We start from the raw sequence: 14,932 nt of genomic DNA, 5'->3' as shown, positions 1-14,932 counted from the left end.
GAAATTACAGGTATGTCACTTTGTATGTGTTTTATATTAATCGCTTGTCTCAGAAACTAAATCAAATAATCAAACAATAAAATCCCTGAAGTTTTTCATATCCAGTTTGCTTCATCGAAGGACACAAAAGCATTCAGTACTTACCATATGTCACCCCCAATGTTATTTTCTCCATCAAAATAACTCTGCTTGCTATGTAGTAGCATGAAGAGGACATTTTCAGCATTAAGTCCACTAACAGGATATAGAATAAGCATTTCGGTGCCTACCCTGGCTACACAGAATAAAGGAGCACTCCGCAGTGAGTTCAGGTCTCTACTACAATGCACCGGGGAAGTTAAGTATCTAACAAAGGGATTCACAGCAGCCATGATATGGGGGTGGGATGTCCTGAGCTGGCCAGGAGAAGATATTGTGGAGATGGGTGGGCTTTATGTCTCAGCTGTGCTGGGCCCTTCGCTTGGATTGGATCTAGTCTCTGATGCTACACTTCCCTCTCATAGGATTCATAAACAAGAACCTTCTTTAAGAGTTCACAGTCTACTCCAGGTCAGTCTTTTTCAAAAAACTCAAGCTAATTAAAGAGAAAAAGTGGCTGTTAGCATGATCATACCAAGGAGCACAACAATTAGAACTCCTGGGGTATAATGTACTCATGATAATCTCTGATTTAGTGCTGAGATTTAAACATGGGTCCCTTCCAACCCAAAGCATTCTATGATTCTATGATTCTATTCTATGATTTCCTGTGTGAACATCAGAGTAGATTAAAAAGGACCGCTGTCAGTCTCCCTTACAGGGGACATTCCCTTTGTATTAATGATTTAAAATATTTATTCTGCCAGAGACACATTTAATTATCTCTAGCTGATGGCCAGTGCACACATATGAGAGAGGGGTCCCAGTTCTTGCTCAATGAATGTTTTGCTGTCTTTGGTGTGAGGTGCAGCCCACAAATCCACATCCTGGGACTTCCTTCTAGATCAAGCTCCACATATGACATAAGCAGAGGAACACCCAACTGACACATCCAGACAGAGCAGAATCCAGTGACAGAAGCGTGGATGTCTGAGAAATTTCACTATTGAAACTTAGACATAACCTTGGTCAGCTCTGACCTTACACAGTATATTTATGTGCAAAATTTAAAAAGCAAAGCTAGTACTTACCTGCCAAGGAGTTGTTCTTTGCTGCCATTTCTGCTTCCAGAAAACATTTGAAGATGCATTCCACAAAAAAATATTAAGTGTAAAGATGCTATAAAACACTTCTTGCAGTAATAAAAGATTTTGGAACTTACCGGAACTGAAATTTCAGGATTATTTTTAAGTTTTCCAAGCACAGCAAAGCCATCAACGCTGATTTTCCCTTTTGGTTTTGTGTTTAAGGATTCTATTTTAATACAGTCAATAAAAAGTGTGACACTGTTTGCTTCCACACTTATCATAAGCTTGTGCCATTGGGAGTCAAACAAGAAAGGCAAATGCAAAAATGATGCAGTTTGGAGACTTCCATCTGCTCCTTTATAAGAAAACTCAACACTTTTCAATTGACCATTAAGATTCACTCCAACTTGTTCTTTCCCTGAAGAATCCTGAATCTGCCAAATAGTCCAGTATTTCTGAAGTGTGGCCCCCGTCATCCGAAAAGTAGTTAGGAAGGAATATTCATCAGGCAATCCATTGGAGTATATGGCACTGTGTAGGATCAAAATACAATATATTTGTTGTGTATTTGTTCTGAAAAGCTCCACATATCACCACAGAGTAATGAGAAACAGTTACTCAGTGGAACCATATTTCAACCATGCTTTTATCAGCACTCTTCTGCATGCGGAGTCCGGAAATGGGATGGCCTTTTGAGTCATTAGTGTTGCTAATGGCAAAAGGAACTGGTTCAGAAACATGGGTTCTTCCAACATTGTACAATATTTATGATAACCCTTTCTAAGTGTAATGGGTGGAGTAACAACAGACTCGTACTTCACACTTAGAAATTATATCCTAAAATTATGCTATTTCCTACTATTTAACTTACAAAATCAGTCAACCAACATAGTGCAACTTTATAATTGACCAGGTAGGTAGTCAGTGCAGATCTGATTTGGTTTTGAAGACATAGGAATGTCTTCTGCAGATGCATTTCCTTGTTCAGCCTGACAATAACCACTTTGTTAATGTATGAGCTATCACTTCAGCAGAAATCATTCAACAAATCATTCATTGACAAATACATGCTTAGTAAGAACCCACAGTAAAAATGTATTATGTCCTGTGACATTAAACTACAAAATTACAAGTAGCAGGGAACAGATTTGCCACATATAAAATGTTTCATTCTTTTGCAACTCCTATAACGTGAGATTTGGAAACACAAACAAGTACTACTGGCTGTGTCACTGTGAAAAAGAGTAATGTCATTTTTTATCTCAAATGTGTCAGTGAGTCCGGTAGAATATTTAAGAAATATGCCTTTTCATATTCTATGGATCATAAAACTGTAGTGTCATAATCCGGTTGACATCAATACATTATTTGCCATGTATCCACATTTAAGAATAAGTTGTATTTGAATAAATTTCTTAAATATGGAGACATGCAGAGCTATTTTGTCACCAGCTTTCGTTAGAATAACTTCTCAGGCAAGTAGGCATTTTGAACAAAGATTATTTTTGAGTGGCAGGTCAATCCTAGCTCAGCAGGAATTTGGCCAGCATTAGTGAACCTCAGGCTTTAAGCTAAGGGGGGGAAGAAATGGGGAAATTGAATAAATTAGTTCTTATTCTGTGTGCTTGATGACTACTGATTTAGTAAGAGAGTACTTCCAGATAAAGTCTCCACAGTTTGTAGTTTGGTGTTGGTGTCCAAAGCTGTAGTGCAATCCTATTCCAGCAGGCGACAGCACAGCCTCAGCAAGATTTCAGCAAGGACCAGGGCAAGCCTGGCAGCAGCAGCAGCAGCTTCACCTTAGTAATAAACTACCCAAAGTGCTGGTGTGTCTCCTCTTTCCCCACGAGCCTTTACATGCACCTGAAAGCTGGTGTGTGAGGAAGGGGAATGTTTAGCTGGAAGATTATCTCATTACACAAAGTGTGGAGATATACAAAGGCGGGAGAGGGGGGATCCTTGCCATTATCTTTAAACTGCCTGTGGTTTGCTATGACTTGTGTCTCTATTGACTGCAGATGCAGTAGTCCCAGCTGTCTTTGCCTGATAGCATTTTATCTAACATGTGTTCTCTTTTTTCCGTTTGTGTCTTGCCATCTTAAATGCAAATGTCAATGCGTGGACATTGTACCTTTCCTCCTGTTCTGAGCCCTTTCCAGTGTATGCTACTGTCCCCTATCCTTTTATTAGGCTTCTAGCGTACACAATATATTTATATATTCTTTCCTGCTCCGGGAACATACTCCCTCTCCCTATCCAGACACACTTTAGTCTCTTGCTAAGCTCCTGATCCAGTTCAACACATCTTTTATGGCCCTCTGTCTCCTTCTGCCTCCATAATATCTCTTAAAAAAGTATTTCAGTGTCGTCTGCTGCTAAAACCTTGGCTCATCTGAGTCATTTATCTCTTCATTTCCTGAATCCCACTGTTTGTTCTTGCACAAGAGCTGGGTTTACTACTACCCTATTGAAGGTGGTAGAGTTAGGTATTTTTTAACTAGCCTCCATGTGATATTCCACTTTCTCTCTATCAAGTTCAGTGACTCTAGGGGATCTGATGTGCTGAGCTCTGCAACTAAAGGAGACGTTGCTAATCCCAGATCCGCTGAGGAGAGGTTTTCATTCTTTCTCTGCACTGATAAGTTTTGCTGTCATGGCAATACTGGTTAAAATATCACACACATTCTCACCCCACCTCAGCTGATATAACTATACTGGAAAAAAAAAAAGCCAACCAAGCGAACAAGAAAACTAGTAAGAAAATGTAGTTACTCTTTTCGATTAGAAGACTGTTTATACCAGATTGGCAAAAGGATTCTTTGCATCATATTTAGCTATAGCATTAGTCCTTTACAAGCCATCATATGGATCCTCCTTCTTTTTCAGAAATTAAAATAGAAAAGAAATATGTTGACTTTTTCAAGTGATATACAAAGAAGAGAAATTGTGGAAGAGCTTCTGGCATTTGTAAAAGAAAACTAAATTATAAGAAATGTGTATAGAACAGTAAAGATAAAAAGTCAGTGCACAAACATGGATAAATATTCACATTTTAAAAAACTTTTAATAACCAATCAGAGGAACTGCTGCCCTTAGACTAAAGACTCAGTATCAGTAATGCGACCCAACATAATGAAGCACAGCATGACCCATCGCCAGAAAGGTACTCTGCAGGGGACTGTTACTGTGTGAGATTTATACCTATAATTCTACAAGTAAAGCAGAGGCAGATTCTCATCTCAGTCGCTCCAACAGTAATGAAAAGCAATTCCATTGGCTTTAGCGGTATCAGTGTATTTCAGTACACAGTTTTTCCCAAAGCCTGTGATCTTTACACAGGCAAAAACCATACATAAGTCAGTAGCTTAAAAAGCTAAATATTTGGAAACTAGGGCAAATTTAGAATGATATTTAAATAAATAATTGTAAAGAAGTTATTCCTCCATCTCACTGCAAAGTGAAGAGTGCTGGATTCTGTAATCTTCTTGAACCACTGATAACTATATAAGCACTTAAAATATTTACGTAAATTATTTTTAACATACGTGTTTACAATTCCACTAATTTAAGAATGGAAATCAAGCACTTTCAAATTTAGACTCAGACAGATGAGCAAATGAAGAATTAATATGCAAAATTATGTCAAGCACACAGGCCAAATTCAGTCCTGATCCATTTCCTACCCACTTAAAATTTCCAGGGATATAAACCATTGGATATTTTTTTAAATTTTTTAATTTTTTAATTCATTTATGTACCTTCAGTTTGTAAGATAGCAGTCTAATCCTGCTTTCCTTGTGTACTCAGACTATTATTAACTGCTTTATGTGTGAATCAAGTGCAAGATCAGGTATTTTATCAGATATTTGAGTCCTTGCTTAATTTTTTAAAAACAGTTGGGGGCTGTGTGGTGTGAAACATTTGCGGTTCATCTAAGCAAAGTTCTGAAACAATACTGTTTTCTTTTAATCTTTTTCATAAATACCTAAGAGTCTTATTAATCCTGTAGCTTGAGTGCTTACCAGGAAGATTTAAGATTTCAGGCTAAGTCCTACCGAGGCATCAACAGAACGAGGATAAGTCATCTGGCTGAGTGGTGGAAGCCCTAAGTAGTCCCACTGACTTCGGGATTCAATAGCAGCACGTATTTTAAAAGGTTAACTATGTATTGATTTGAATACTACAAAATAACTGCTTATTTTATTAAACCTGTTTCTTTAAGAGTTAATTTCTTAGGGGGGCTCCATTGGCCACTGAGATAACTTACTCCTTGCTAAATGAATATTTTAGAAATGTTAGTACAATCCAGTAGACATGGCTGTAGAAATTCCTCTGGCCAACCTCATGATAACGCAGTATCATGTACCCAGGGGTGGGTGTTCCTTTGCTCAAGCTGGAGACACTTGTGTCTGCACCTTCTGAAGCCTCCTAGAATCACTGCTGACCTGGCAGGCACTATCTGGCAGCCATCAAATAACCAATAACAATAAAATCTAGTGAAGCATTTTTTAAAGCAACTGTCCTAAGTCATTAGCCAGAAACCATTTGCTAGGACTCATTACCCTCAGCTGGTCTCTATTCCTCAGAAACATCCAGTTCTGAGCTAATTATTTCTCTTACGAGTTAATTAGCTTCTTAGCTGCATTTTGTCTTTTCCATTACAGTGCCATCATCAATATCAATGGAGCGGTACTATGTAAGGTATCTTACTTCTAATGCAAAAGGAAAAGGACCTGAAGAACTTTGGTGGCTGGATGTAGAAATGCCAGACCTTCAAGCATAAGCATAAGCATCTGAGGAGCATTACTTCACAGAGAAGCATTATTCCCAAAGGAAAAATCAGGAAATCAGCCTATGAAATTCTCTGGCTCTTCCAAGCTTGCTGATAAAGCTTTATAAACTTCCAATTTTCATTTTGTAATTTCTTACCATACTGTGTTTGTCATGTCATCTGCTAAAGTGGTCCACGAGTACACCACTACCCCAAATATAAACACTGTTCAAAAAGCAGCTTACATTTTTACATTGCTCTGCTTTCTACTGAGATGAGGATGCAGGCAAAGAGGTAACAGTTCTAGAAGGCTACCTTCATGCACTAAATTCAGTATGCCCAGGACTGTTCTCTGATACTAAGTTCAGCTGGCATGAAAAAGTTTAAACCTGCTTACTTCCAAAATATGATGACTATATGCAAGCTGCGTATTGGGAATGGTGCATGGCCTATGCTAGCTGCCAAGCTACACCCAGGAATTGTTTCAAGAGTGCTAATTAGTCTGGGCCCAAACCATGCCAAGGTCTTGTATAATATTTTAACAGTATAGATGATCAAGTGTGAATGCCTTGGAATGTTCCCTGGCATTAATTTATCCATGTGGACACAGGGGCCTTGTGATGTGACAGCTGCATTTGTGAAGTCAAAGGATTAAGATTTCATCCAGTGCATAAAGATAGCTAGCCCTTCTCCCCCGCATGAAAATATAACATGAACATATTCCTTTGTGCTATTATATTTTTTTAAAAGCTTGCAATTAAAAATCAGCACAATTATTATCCAAATTACCAGGATTAATTTTGTACTTACTAACTGGTGGACATGTATAACAGGGATATAGATTAAATGGAAAAATGACAGGTTCACTGTGTCAAAGACAATGAGTATGAGTCATGGCAATTTCACAGGTTCTTATTACACGAAGAACACTGTGTTGGTTCTTCAGCAAATTTTACACTAGAAGAAGCGATGGCCGATGGGAATTTATGTGGATGATGAGAGAAGCTTAAGTCAAGACTTGTGTGCAATCATTTCTGTTCATTCTGGGATATACTTCTGGACCTTGGCAAGTATGCTAAGCAGCAAAAAGACCAAGCTACAATTTAGTAGCGTTTTAAGGAGGCTATGTAAGCTTTTCAAGGCATAAGCTATTGCTACAGCAAAGACTGAATAAATACGCTGAGCCATGCGTATCTAACTGAGCTCTCATTCCCATGCCATAGCCACTGTACCATGGGCTTGTCTGTGTTAGTATAATGATCATATGCTAGTCTAAAAAATTATTTTGTTGTTCCTGATAAATACTGACTGAACAGTGACAGTCAGGCAAGTCCTCTGTGCTGAGACTGTAACTGGCCTGCTTGCCATTTCTACACGTGCACCCATCTCTCCATCACTTCCTCAAAAGTCTTGAATGCCTTACGCCAGGGAACGGGCTTACTTAGGGTGACCCCTCCCTATTTCATAAGGCAAGAGAAGACACTGACCATGGCCATCAGGTTACCTGGTACTGATATGGCTGCCCATTAACGAAGGTGCGAGAGGAGATCTCCGCAGCAGAGCAGGCGTGGAGCCTGCTGTTGCCCCATGTGTTTATTGAGGGTCCCCCCCCAGCGCTGCTATAGCACTTGTGCCGTCATGCCTGTGTCAGCCGCCCCGCTCGGGTGTATTTTTGCCAAGCTCACTCTAGTTTTGCCTCCCCCATCCCTTGGCGAAGCAGGAGCTCACAGCGATGGAGGCACGAACCCGGTGTGCCCGCCGACAGCTACGCCGGCCCCCGCCACCCCCCGCGGCCCGCGGCGGGGCCGCCTTTCAGCACCGCTCCCGCGGACAGCTCCGCGGGCCGGGGGCGGCTCTCCCCTTCCCTTCCCTTCCCTTCCCTTCCCTTCCCTTCCCTTCCCTTCCCTTCCCTTCCCTTCCCTTCCCTTCCCTTCCCTTCCCTTCCCTTCCCTTCCCTTCCCTTCCCTTCCCTTCCCTTCCCTTCCCTTCCCTTCCCTTCCCTTCCCTTCCCTTCCCTTCCCTTCCCTTCCCTTCCCTTCCCTTCCCTTCCCTTCCCTTCCCTTCCCTTCCCTTCCCTTCCCTTCCCTTCCCTTCCCTTCCCTTCCCTTCCCTTCCCTTCCCTTCCTTCCCTTCCCTCCTTTTCCCCTCCTCTCCCCTACACTGCAGCCACAGGATGCAGCTGCTGCCTGCTGGTACCCCAGGGAAATATTTACATTATCGTTAAATACTCCACGTGTGAATAAAGGGGGTGGGGGGGTGGGGGGTGGGGGGTGGCCAGAGGGAAATGCAGCAGGACTTCAGGGTTGCTGTAATGCCTGGGTCTGAGACAGCCAGAGCTATGCCCATGCCATTAAAAATGCTCAGCCTTGCTTGAGGTGCTCTGCATAACTTGCTAACTCCTGTAATGCTTCTCAGGCATTTCATCATCCCAGATTCGTACCAGTAAAACCCACCTACCATGCCACATTATAAGGATTATGTGGAGAGTTCTGTTTTCTTTTAAAAAAATATTGGAAACGGCCTAAGATGTGCCTCTTCTGTGCTGTTAGCCTCAGCTACTTACTGCCAACTTCACTCCGAGTCAGCTTCATGAGGGGGGCATTCTCTAAAATAAGACTGCAATGGAGCAGCAAGATCAGGCTCAGTGGCAGAGGAGCAGCACACTGATGCACTAGAGCACCGTCAGGCCTCAAGCCTTAACCCGTTCCTTGGACAAGATGCTCACCTCAAGTGCAGGTGACTTCTTAGTTTGAGCCAAGGCCAAATTTCAGGTATACCATGAGGTAGCATTGCAGTGTAACAGCACAGTGTGGACTGGAAGTACCAGTCAGTGTCCTGAATGTGGTAAATTCATGATACTACAGCACCATACCCAGCCAACAAGCCCAGTGGCAGTAGTCAGCTCAGATGCCATGGTGTATTAACCCAGCTAGTACAGGCTTCATCAGGGATAACTTGTGTATATCAAGCATATATCTCGCTAGAGCCATCTATAGCAATAAGTCTAAACTTTCTTAAAAATTAAAATATTACAGCTTTGATAGACTGTTTCTGAGCTAAGAAGCGTGAGTTGAAAATCTGAGAATCTCCAGCTTTTAGTGAAATGAAGATTCCATTTACGTCTGTGGTTGGATTCACATTTATGCACTAGCAGCCTTGATTTGCCCCTGGGATGGAAAGTAGTCATGAGTCCAATGTAACCAACCAGTTAAGCTGTACACTAGCTTAACCTGGTGGCTACGAAGGTAGAAGCCAGGGAGGACTGCATGATCAGAAACATCCCTTTGTGTCAATGTTTTGAGAAAACTTTCCTCACTCTCCTACTTCGCCTCCCTACCTCTTTTCAAGTCATCAACAACTTTTGGCTTCACTTTCTAGAGGTGAATCCCTTTCTATCGGCAAATCTATGAGGCACCCTGAGCAATATCATTGGTAGAGGAAAGTGGAAGTCCCTGAAATTGCTGTTACAGAATTAGTCTGGACTGGTGGCGGCAATGAAAAAAAAAGTTGAACTCCGCTTTCCCCTTCCAAAAGCTTTGCAAATGAGGTGATCTAGCTGGGGAGCAGATCTATCCCTTAAATATTGCAAAATATGTATATTTTAAAGTCAAACAACAAAAGGCATTACCTGGTTGGGATCCTGAAGTCCACATTGGGTCCCAATTTATAAGCCACTTGTAGAGAAGTAGACCCCGCCACTCTCTGGATAATTCCTTGGGAAGCAGCTTTTTCTATTTGGAACTGAGAAATCAGGTCAAAGCCTACAAGAAAAAATACACATGTCCAGAATGTAACTTTCGTTTTAATTTAATTGGAGAATTGTGGAGTCACAGAGCTGAATAAAACCTGGTAAATTTTCTGAACAGCAGCTTTTTCCTGAAAAGGTTGGGATGCTACTTGCCTGGTAAGTCATCTTGGCCAATCCTGATTGTTGGGCAGAGATCAGTTCTCTGACTGGCACCCAGAATGACTGGTAGTCCTGAAAAAAAGGGTGGATTTATTAACCATGTGCCTGCACATTGCCTTAGATCACCTTAAAAAATTAAGTGAAGCAACTGTAAGAATATTATGGATTAAATAGAGCTATAAATATTAATAATAATTAGATGTATATAGTAATCAATTTAAACTGTACTTGGTGAAGTCAGAGGTCAAAGAAAATAAACATCTGTTTTTAGAGAGCTCCAAATTTAAAATAATTGATTTGAAAAATGTAGACTGATTATTTGATTTTTTTTTTTTTAAAGCCTTTAAATGAGACTGTTGTAATAATTCTTCTCTTGCAGAGCTATGGAGAAATAGTTGTAGCATAAGAAGGCCTGTGTAAGCAGTTTTGGGGTTGGAACTTTTGGTGGTTTAAGCAAACTTTGAAAAAAAAGCCAGTTACCTAAATCAACAGTCTCCCTAGTCCCAAGGAAACTTAAACAAACCTCATGCCAACTAAAGAGGTTGTTAAGAAACTGTTGGCATCTTTTCCATCCTCTCTGGTATTCCAGGTGTTCCCACCTTCCTCTGTGCCACATTTGATCAAAGAATGATCATTCACGAAATATAGGGTGGGGGCAAGAAGAACTTACAGACCTTTTTTGTTGACCCAAACAAGAATGTAGAAGAAATTAGTCTGAGGAAACCAAATTTTAAAATCTAGTTTTTCAGAATATTATCTGTCAAAAAGCCCTGTAGTGAGCATGAAAACCTACCAGAGTCCCCTAATTTAAGGAAAGAGGAAGGAAAAATAAACATTTATTTGAAGAGTTTAAGAGTCATGTACAAGTCCAGTATGAGGTCAATCTGGAAAATGTTAGTAGAGTCTGGATGGGGAAGAATGAAGCATGCAAGTTGGAAGGAGATGCATTTCTAACCTACAGAGAGCCTCTTGTGTGCTGCAGGGGCTCAACCATAAATGTGGGTTTCCTTCTGACAACATAGACTTAAAGGGAACATTCAGGTTGACATGTTACACCTTGGAAATGGCCTCATTCTATATTATTTGATGAGACATATGGCTGACATCCAGCCATTTACACTTTATGCCCAGCAAATAAAGTGGAACCAGTTTGTTGCCACAGCTCGCAGAAGAATATCTAACTAGAAGCACTGAAAGATGCAGAGAGGTTTGTGTCTTGTATCTACCACTTATATCCAGATTTTAATCCTTACCTTAAATATATATCTAATAGTGAGCTTAAAATAGCACACACAGTGCTTGCTTTTTCTCCTCTTTCTCTTATACATACATCCATACATATATATAGACAGTTCTCCCTTTCTGTGACAACTAGCTAGAAAGGATTTTAATTTTGAATAAGCTCAGAATAACTCTTGACAGTCAAAATTACAGAAAGATGAAATGCAGATAAAGTCTGTCTCCTTACTTGATTGTTGCTGGATGGTGGCTGAGATGAAAGACCACAGAAAACTACACACGTAAAAGAAAGCTGTAATTTTCCTGCAAACAGAAAGAAAACTCCAGTATGAATGTACAGTTTCTGACAGATTCTGTGATTGACTTTCTCCTCATATTAAATGTATAAAAATCTGAGTTAAGGATTTACTAACAGATTTGACAAGACAATTTCTTTACATGAGAACTTTTTATCTTTGCCTTAAAATAGAACATGCCAATAAACTTCTTGCTATTACCATTTCCTTCATATAATGCTGTCATAAAACCAAACAACAAAGGCGGCATCTGGCAAGGACAGCTTTAACTGTTCTAATCTCTTATTTACAGATTTCTCTAAATCCCACTTGTTCTCTTACCAGTTGCTTTTCATCTTCACTGCTGGCTTTCTTCGCTTCTCTCATGTGAATACGTGGTGTCTATAGTCACACTCTCTGCTTCCCTCTCATTAGTCCTGTAGAAGAGAGCGGCAATGGGTGCAGACAGCTCCTCCTGCCCCACGCAGGACCCAGCAGGGAGGGAGGCGCAAGCTTCTGGGTCTGTTTTAATCTTGTGAAGGGAAGGAGGTGGAGGCTGGACAGACATGTGTGTCCTGGTGGGCTCTGAGGGCGGATCTCTGGAGCTGCTTGAATATAAAGAAGCGCAGAGAGCAAAGAAAAGGCTGCTGCTTGTGCCAGCATCAGGGCAGGGAGATTAAGAAAATGTGAGTTCAGCAGTGCCAGTCACTGAATGGTGGGGCCTGCTGTTCAGCCAGGGAGATGAAAGAATAACATGTACCAGGGGGAGCTGAGGAAGCTGGTCGCCCTGACATGGTGTTAAGACTAAAAGCTTTGAAAACACGAGAACCCCGGTCCTATAAAGAAGGCATTTCTATTTCTCACTGATTTGCTCATCGGGTGGCCTCAGGAGAAGCATAGCTGGTGATGTCCCAGTTGGTTCTTCTGAATAAAACCAATTATTTCAAAGGGTTTTCATTGCTTAAACTTGAACCTTTTCAAGGAATACACAAGGCATTACTAAGCAGACTCCTGTTCTTCAGTTGTCATTGATAAAGCACTTACTTTCCATAGACTATTACGTATGTTTGGACACACAAAGACATTCATATTTGTTCACATGAATGTAAAGAGAGAGAGAGAGACTAAAATCTGTTTGCAAGGAAAAGAGGTGAACAGCCAGAAGGTCCCAATAGTTACTACAGTCAAAATTCATGTATGTATGGAAAACTATGCTAGTTTGCACTAATACATCGCATTTGTAAGGTTTCATCTTCTCTAGATTCTTAATATTCTGAAGTAGTTTAAATTTCCAGGGGTTTTTTTTTTTTTTTTCAGTACGGGATATAGCAAATGCAATGATCTCTGCTGTCTGCTGAGAGTCTGAAGCAATAACTGAGTAATGAATGACCCCATTCATCCCAATTTACTGTAACTCACATTCCCAGTATTGGTAATTCCAGTGTCAATGTTGTTCACACTTCTATGTCTTTTGTTAGAAAGGGAAGGAATGGATCATAGACATGAACAGTTTGCTGCAAATAATATCTCATTTTCATGCCTAAGCAAGCAGATCTTAGGTAATACCACTTTTTCCCCCCTTCAAGAGAAAAGTACGCTCACAGAGCCCTGCAGTCCAGCATCACGATGGTGAACATATGATATCTGTGCCAGAATTGGCACATGAAACCACTGTCAATAAAGAAAATTAAAAGTTGGAGAAATATTAATTTGATTTCACAATCAGTTTGCCCAAGTCACCATACACTTGAGTCACTTATCCACCATGCAAATATTACCGTTCTGTCAAGCAGTGATATCTGTAGGGCACAAGAGGAGTCTATAAGGAGCAGGAAGGAGAATGGGACCTGGAAGTCACCTGAAGCTATAAGGAAGGATGATGTGGCATGGGAAGGAACAAGTGAGAGCACCCAGGGCTTAGAAGGAGTACCAGAAAGTTTGTGAAGGAATGGAAAATAGCCAGGTGCCAAACCATCTCTTTCATCATATACATAATTTATGGCATTAAGTTTGCCTTTGAGACTGATTGACTGTCTGACTGTCTGACTGACTGTCAAACTATCTGTGGTAGCATGAAGGAAGAAAAAGCTATCCCAGTAGTTAGATACGGAACTAAGGGGTACCACCTTTGAGTGAATTAACAAATTGGTTTTGACACATGATGTGAAGATGTCTGCCATTGCTTCTGTCTGGGGTTATTGACACACATATTGTGCCCTCTGAAGAGGGGGAGCCTTGTTCAGAGAAACTGGGAGAACACATACTCTGTTTCTGAGCAATCTATAATCTGTTTTCTTTTGTCGATTCTCATGGGTGGAACTTATTTTATGCCTGGAGTATTTTAAACTCTTTAAAATATGCTTATAGGCTCTGATTGTCCTGTGTGCATCTTGATGTCTGCATCTTGAAACAAAACTCACAATCTATGATGAAATTCCTGATGAGATGTTCTAATGTACTAATAATTATCACTTTATCTTCAAAGAGCGAGACAAGTGTTAGCAGAAAAAGTAGTGGTAGCTGATTCATAGTCGATATTATTCCCGTTTCACACAGATGTAAACTGAGATAGATGGAGTAGATATATATCTTGCTGAGGGTCACAGAGACAGTCCCCATCCAACTAGTGTTCACATTGAGATGATCTGAGTATTTTAATATGTCTCTAGGTCACTTTGTATTTTTCTCTTTTTATGAATTGGGCTAATACAGGGGTTTTTTAGCAAATCCCAGTGCACAGTGACAGCTGTTAGCCACTTGCTTGGGGATTCATTGCCTAAGCACTACCTGCTAAACTGTTCAAAGTAGATTAATTAAACAACATAAAACATGATTCTCCAAAAGATCTCTGTTATTTAGCTAAGGTATGGTGACTTTGTTCAAATAGTATCTCCTGAAGACAAGCTATGTAGCATTTTAAAGTCTGCTTACACATCTGACTGCACATTCCTCTCCTCAAATATCTGATTCCATATTCCTGTTCTTCTGTGTAGCTTGTGTTGGAGAACATGTGTTCGTACAGCTGTCTGGTGAGACTGCGGCTGGATTGGAGGGAAATAGCAAATAAATCCAGGTGACCCAGCTTCTCTTGCAGATATAAAGCTTGCTCTCAGTGACGAAAAAGGTTGCAGTGAGATGGATGTAGTTAGACTTTCAGAAGGCGCAATCCAACACAAACCACAGAAACCAATGTTTGGCTCAGAAGGAGACGTTAAATGTGACAAAGAAGGTTCCTCAGTTCAAGCTTGGGCTGACAGCAATTTAGGATGGCTAAATTAAGCCATCTCCTGACATTTATTGTTTGAGTGGGCTCGAAGTAGCTCAGTGTCACTGGCTTGCACTTTCAAGCAGGAGGGACTAGGCAAGTTTGTTCTTCCTCTGAAAAGTATTTGCAGCATATATGCAGGCACTGAGGGCTCAGGAACAGGCTTGGGAAACTGGAGGAACCAAAATCCAATTTGCTTTAAGTGGGGCCTCTGCCCACCTGAGTGGTCTCACAAAGGAGTGGTGGTTGGTGCCCCAGCCCTGCCCTGCTCCTCCATGCATGGCTGGAGGGGAGAGGAGCAGCAGGGAA

General features: G+C 40.9%; 1 protein-coding gene across 1 annotated transcript in view; it reads right to left on the bottom strand.

The window, feature by feature from the left end:
• Window positions 1-11,714, bottom strand: part of COL9A1 (collagen type IX alpha 1 chain) — a 77,083-nt gene extending 65,369 nt beyond the window's left edge. Inside the window, exons 1-5 of the mRNA XM_075707572.1 lie at window positions 11,701-11,714; window positions 11,313-11,386; window positions 9,839-9,916; window positions 9,566-9,698; window positions 1,301-1,697 (exon numbers count right to left, since the gene is read on the bottom strand). Of these exons, the coding sequence (XP_075563687.1) occupies window positions 1,301-1,697; window positions 9,566-9,698; window positions 9,839-9,916; window positions 11,313-11,386; window positions 11,701-11,714 (696 nt within the window). The remainder of the gene's footprint in view (window positions 1-1,300; window positions 1,698-9,565; window positions 9,699-9,838; window positions 9,917-11,312; window positions 11,387-11,700) is intronic.
• Between the last annotated feature and the right edge of the window lie 3,218 nt (window positions 11,715-14,932).

This window comes from Pelecanus crispus, chromosome 3 (assembly GCF_030463565.1).
Source record: "Pelecanus crispus isolate bPelCri1 chromosome 3, bPelCri1.pri, whole genome shotgun sequence".
Classification (NCBI taxonomy): domain Eukaryota; kingdom Metazoa; phylum Chordata; class Aves; order Pelecaniformes; family Pelecanidae; genus Pelecanus; species Pelecanus crispus.
Note: the sequence above shows the minus strand (reverse complement) of the source record. Positions and strands in the feature narration are given on the sequence as shown.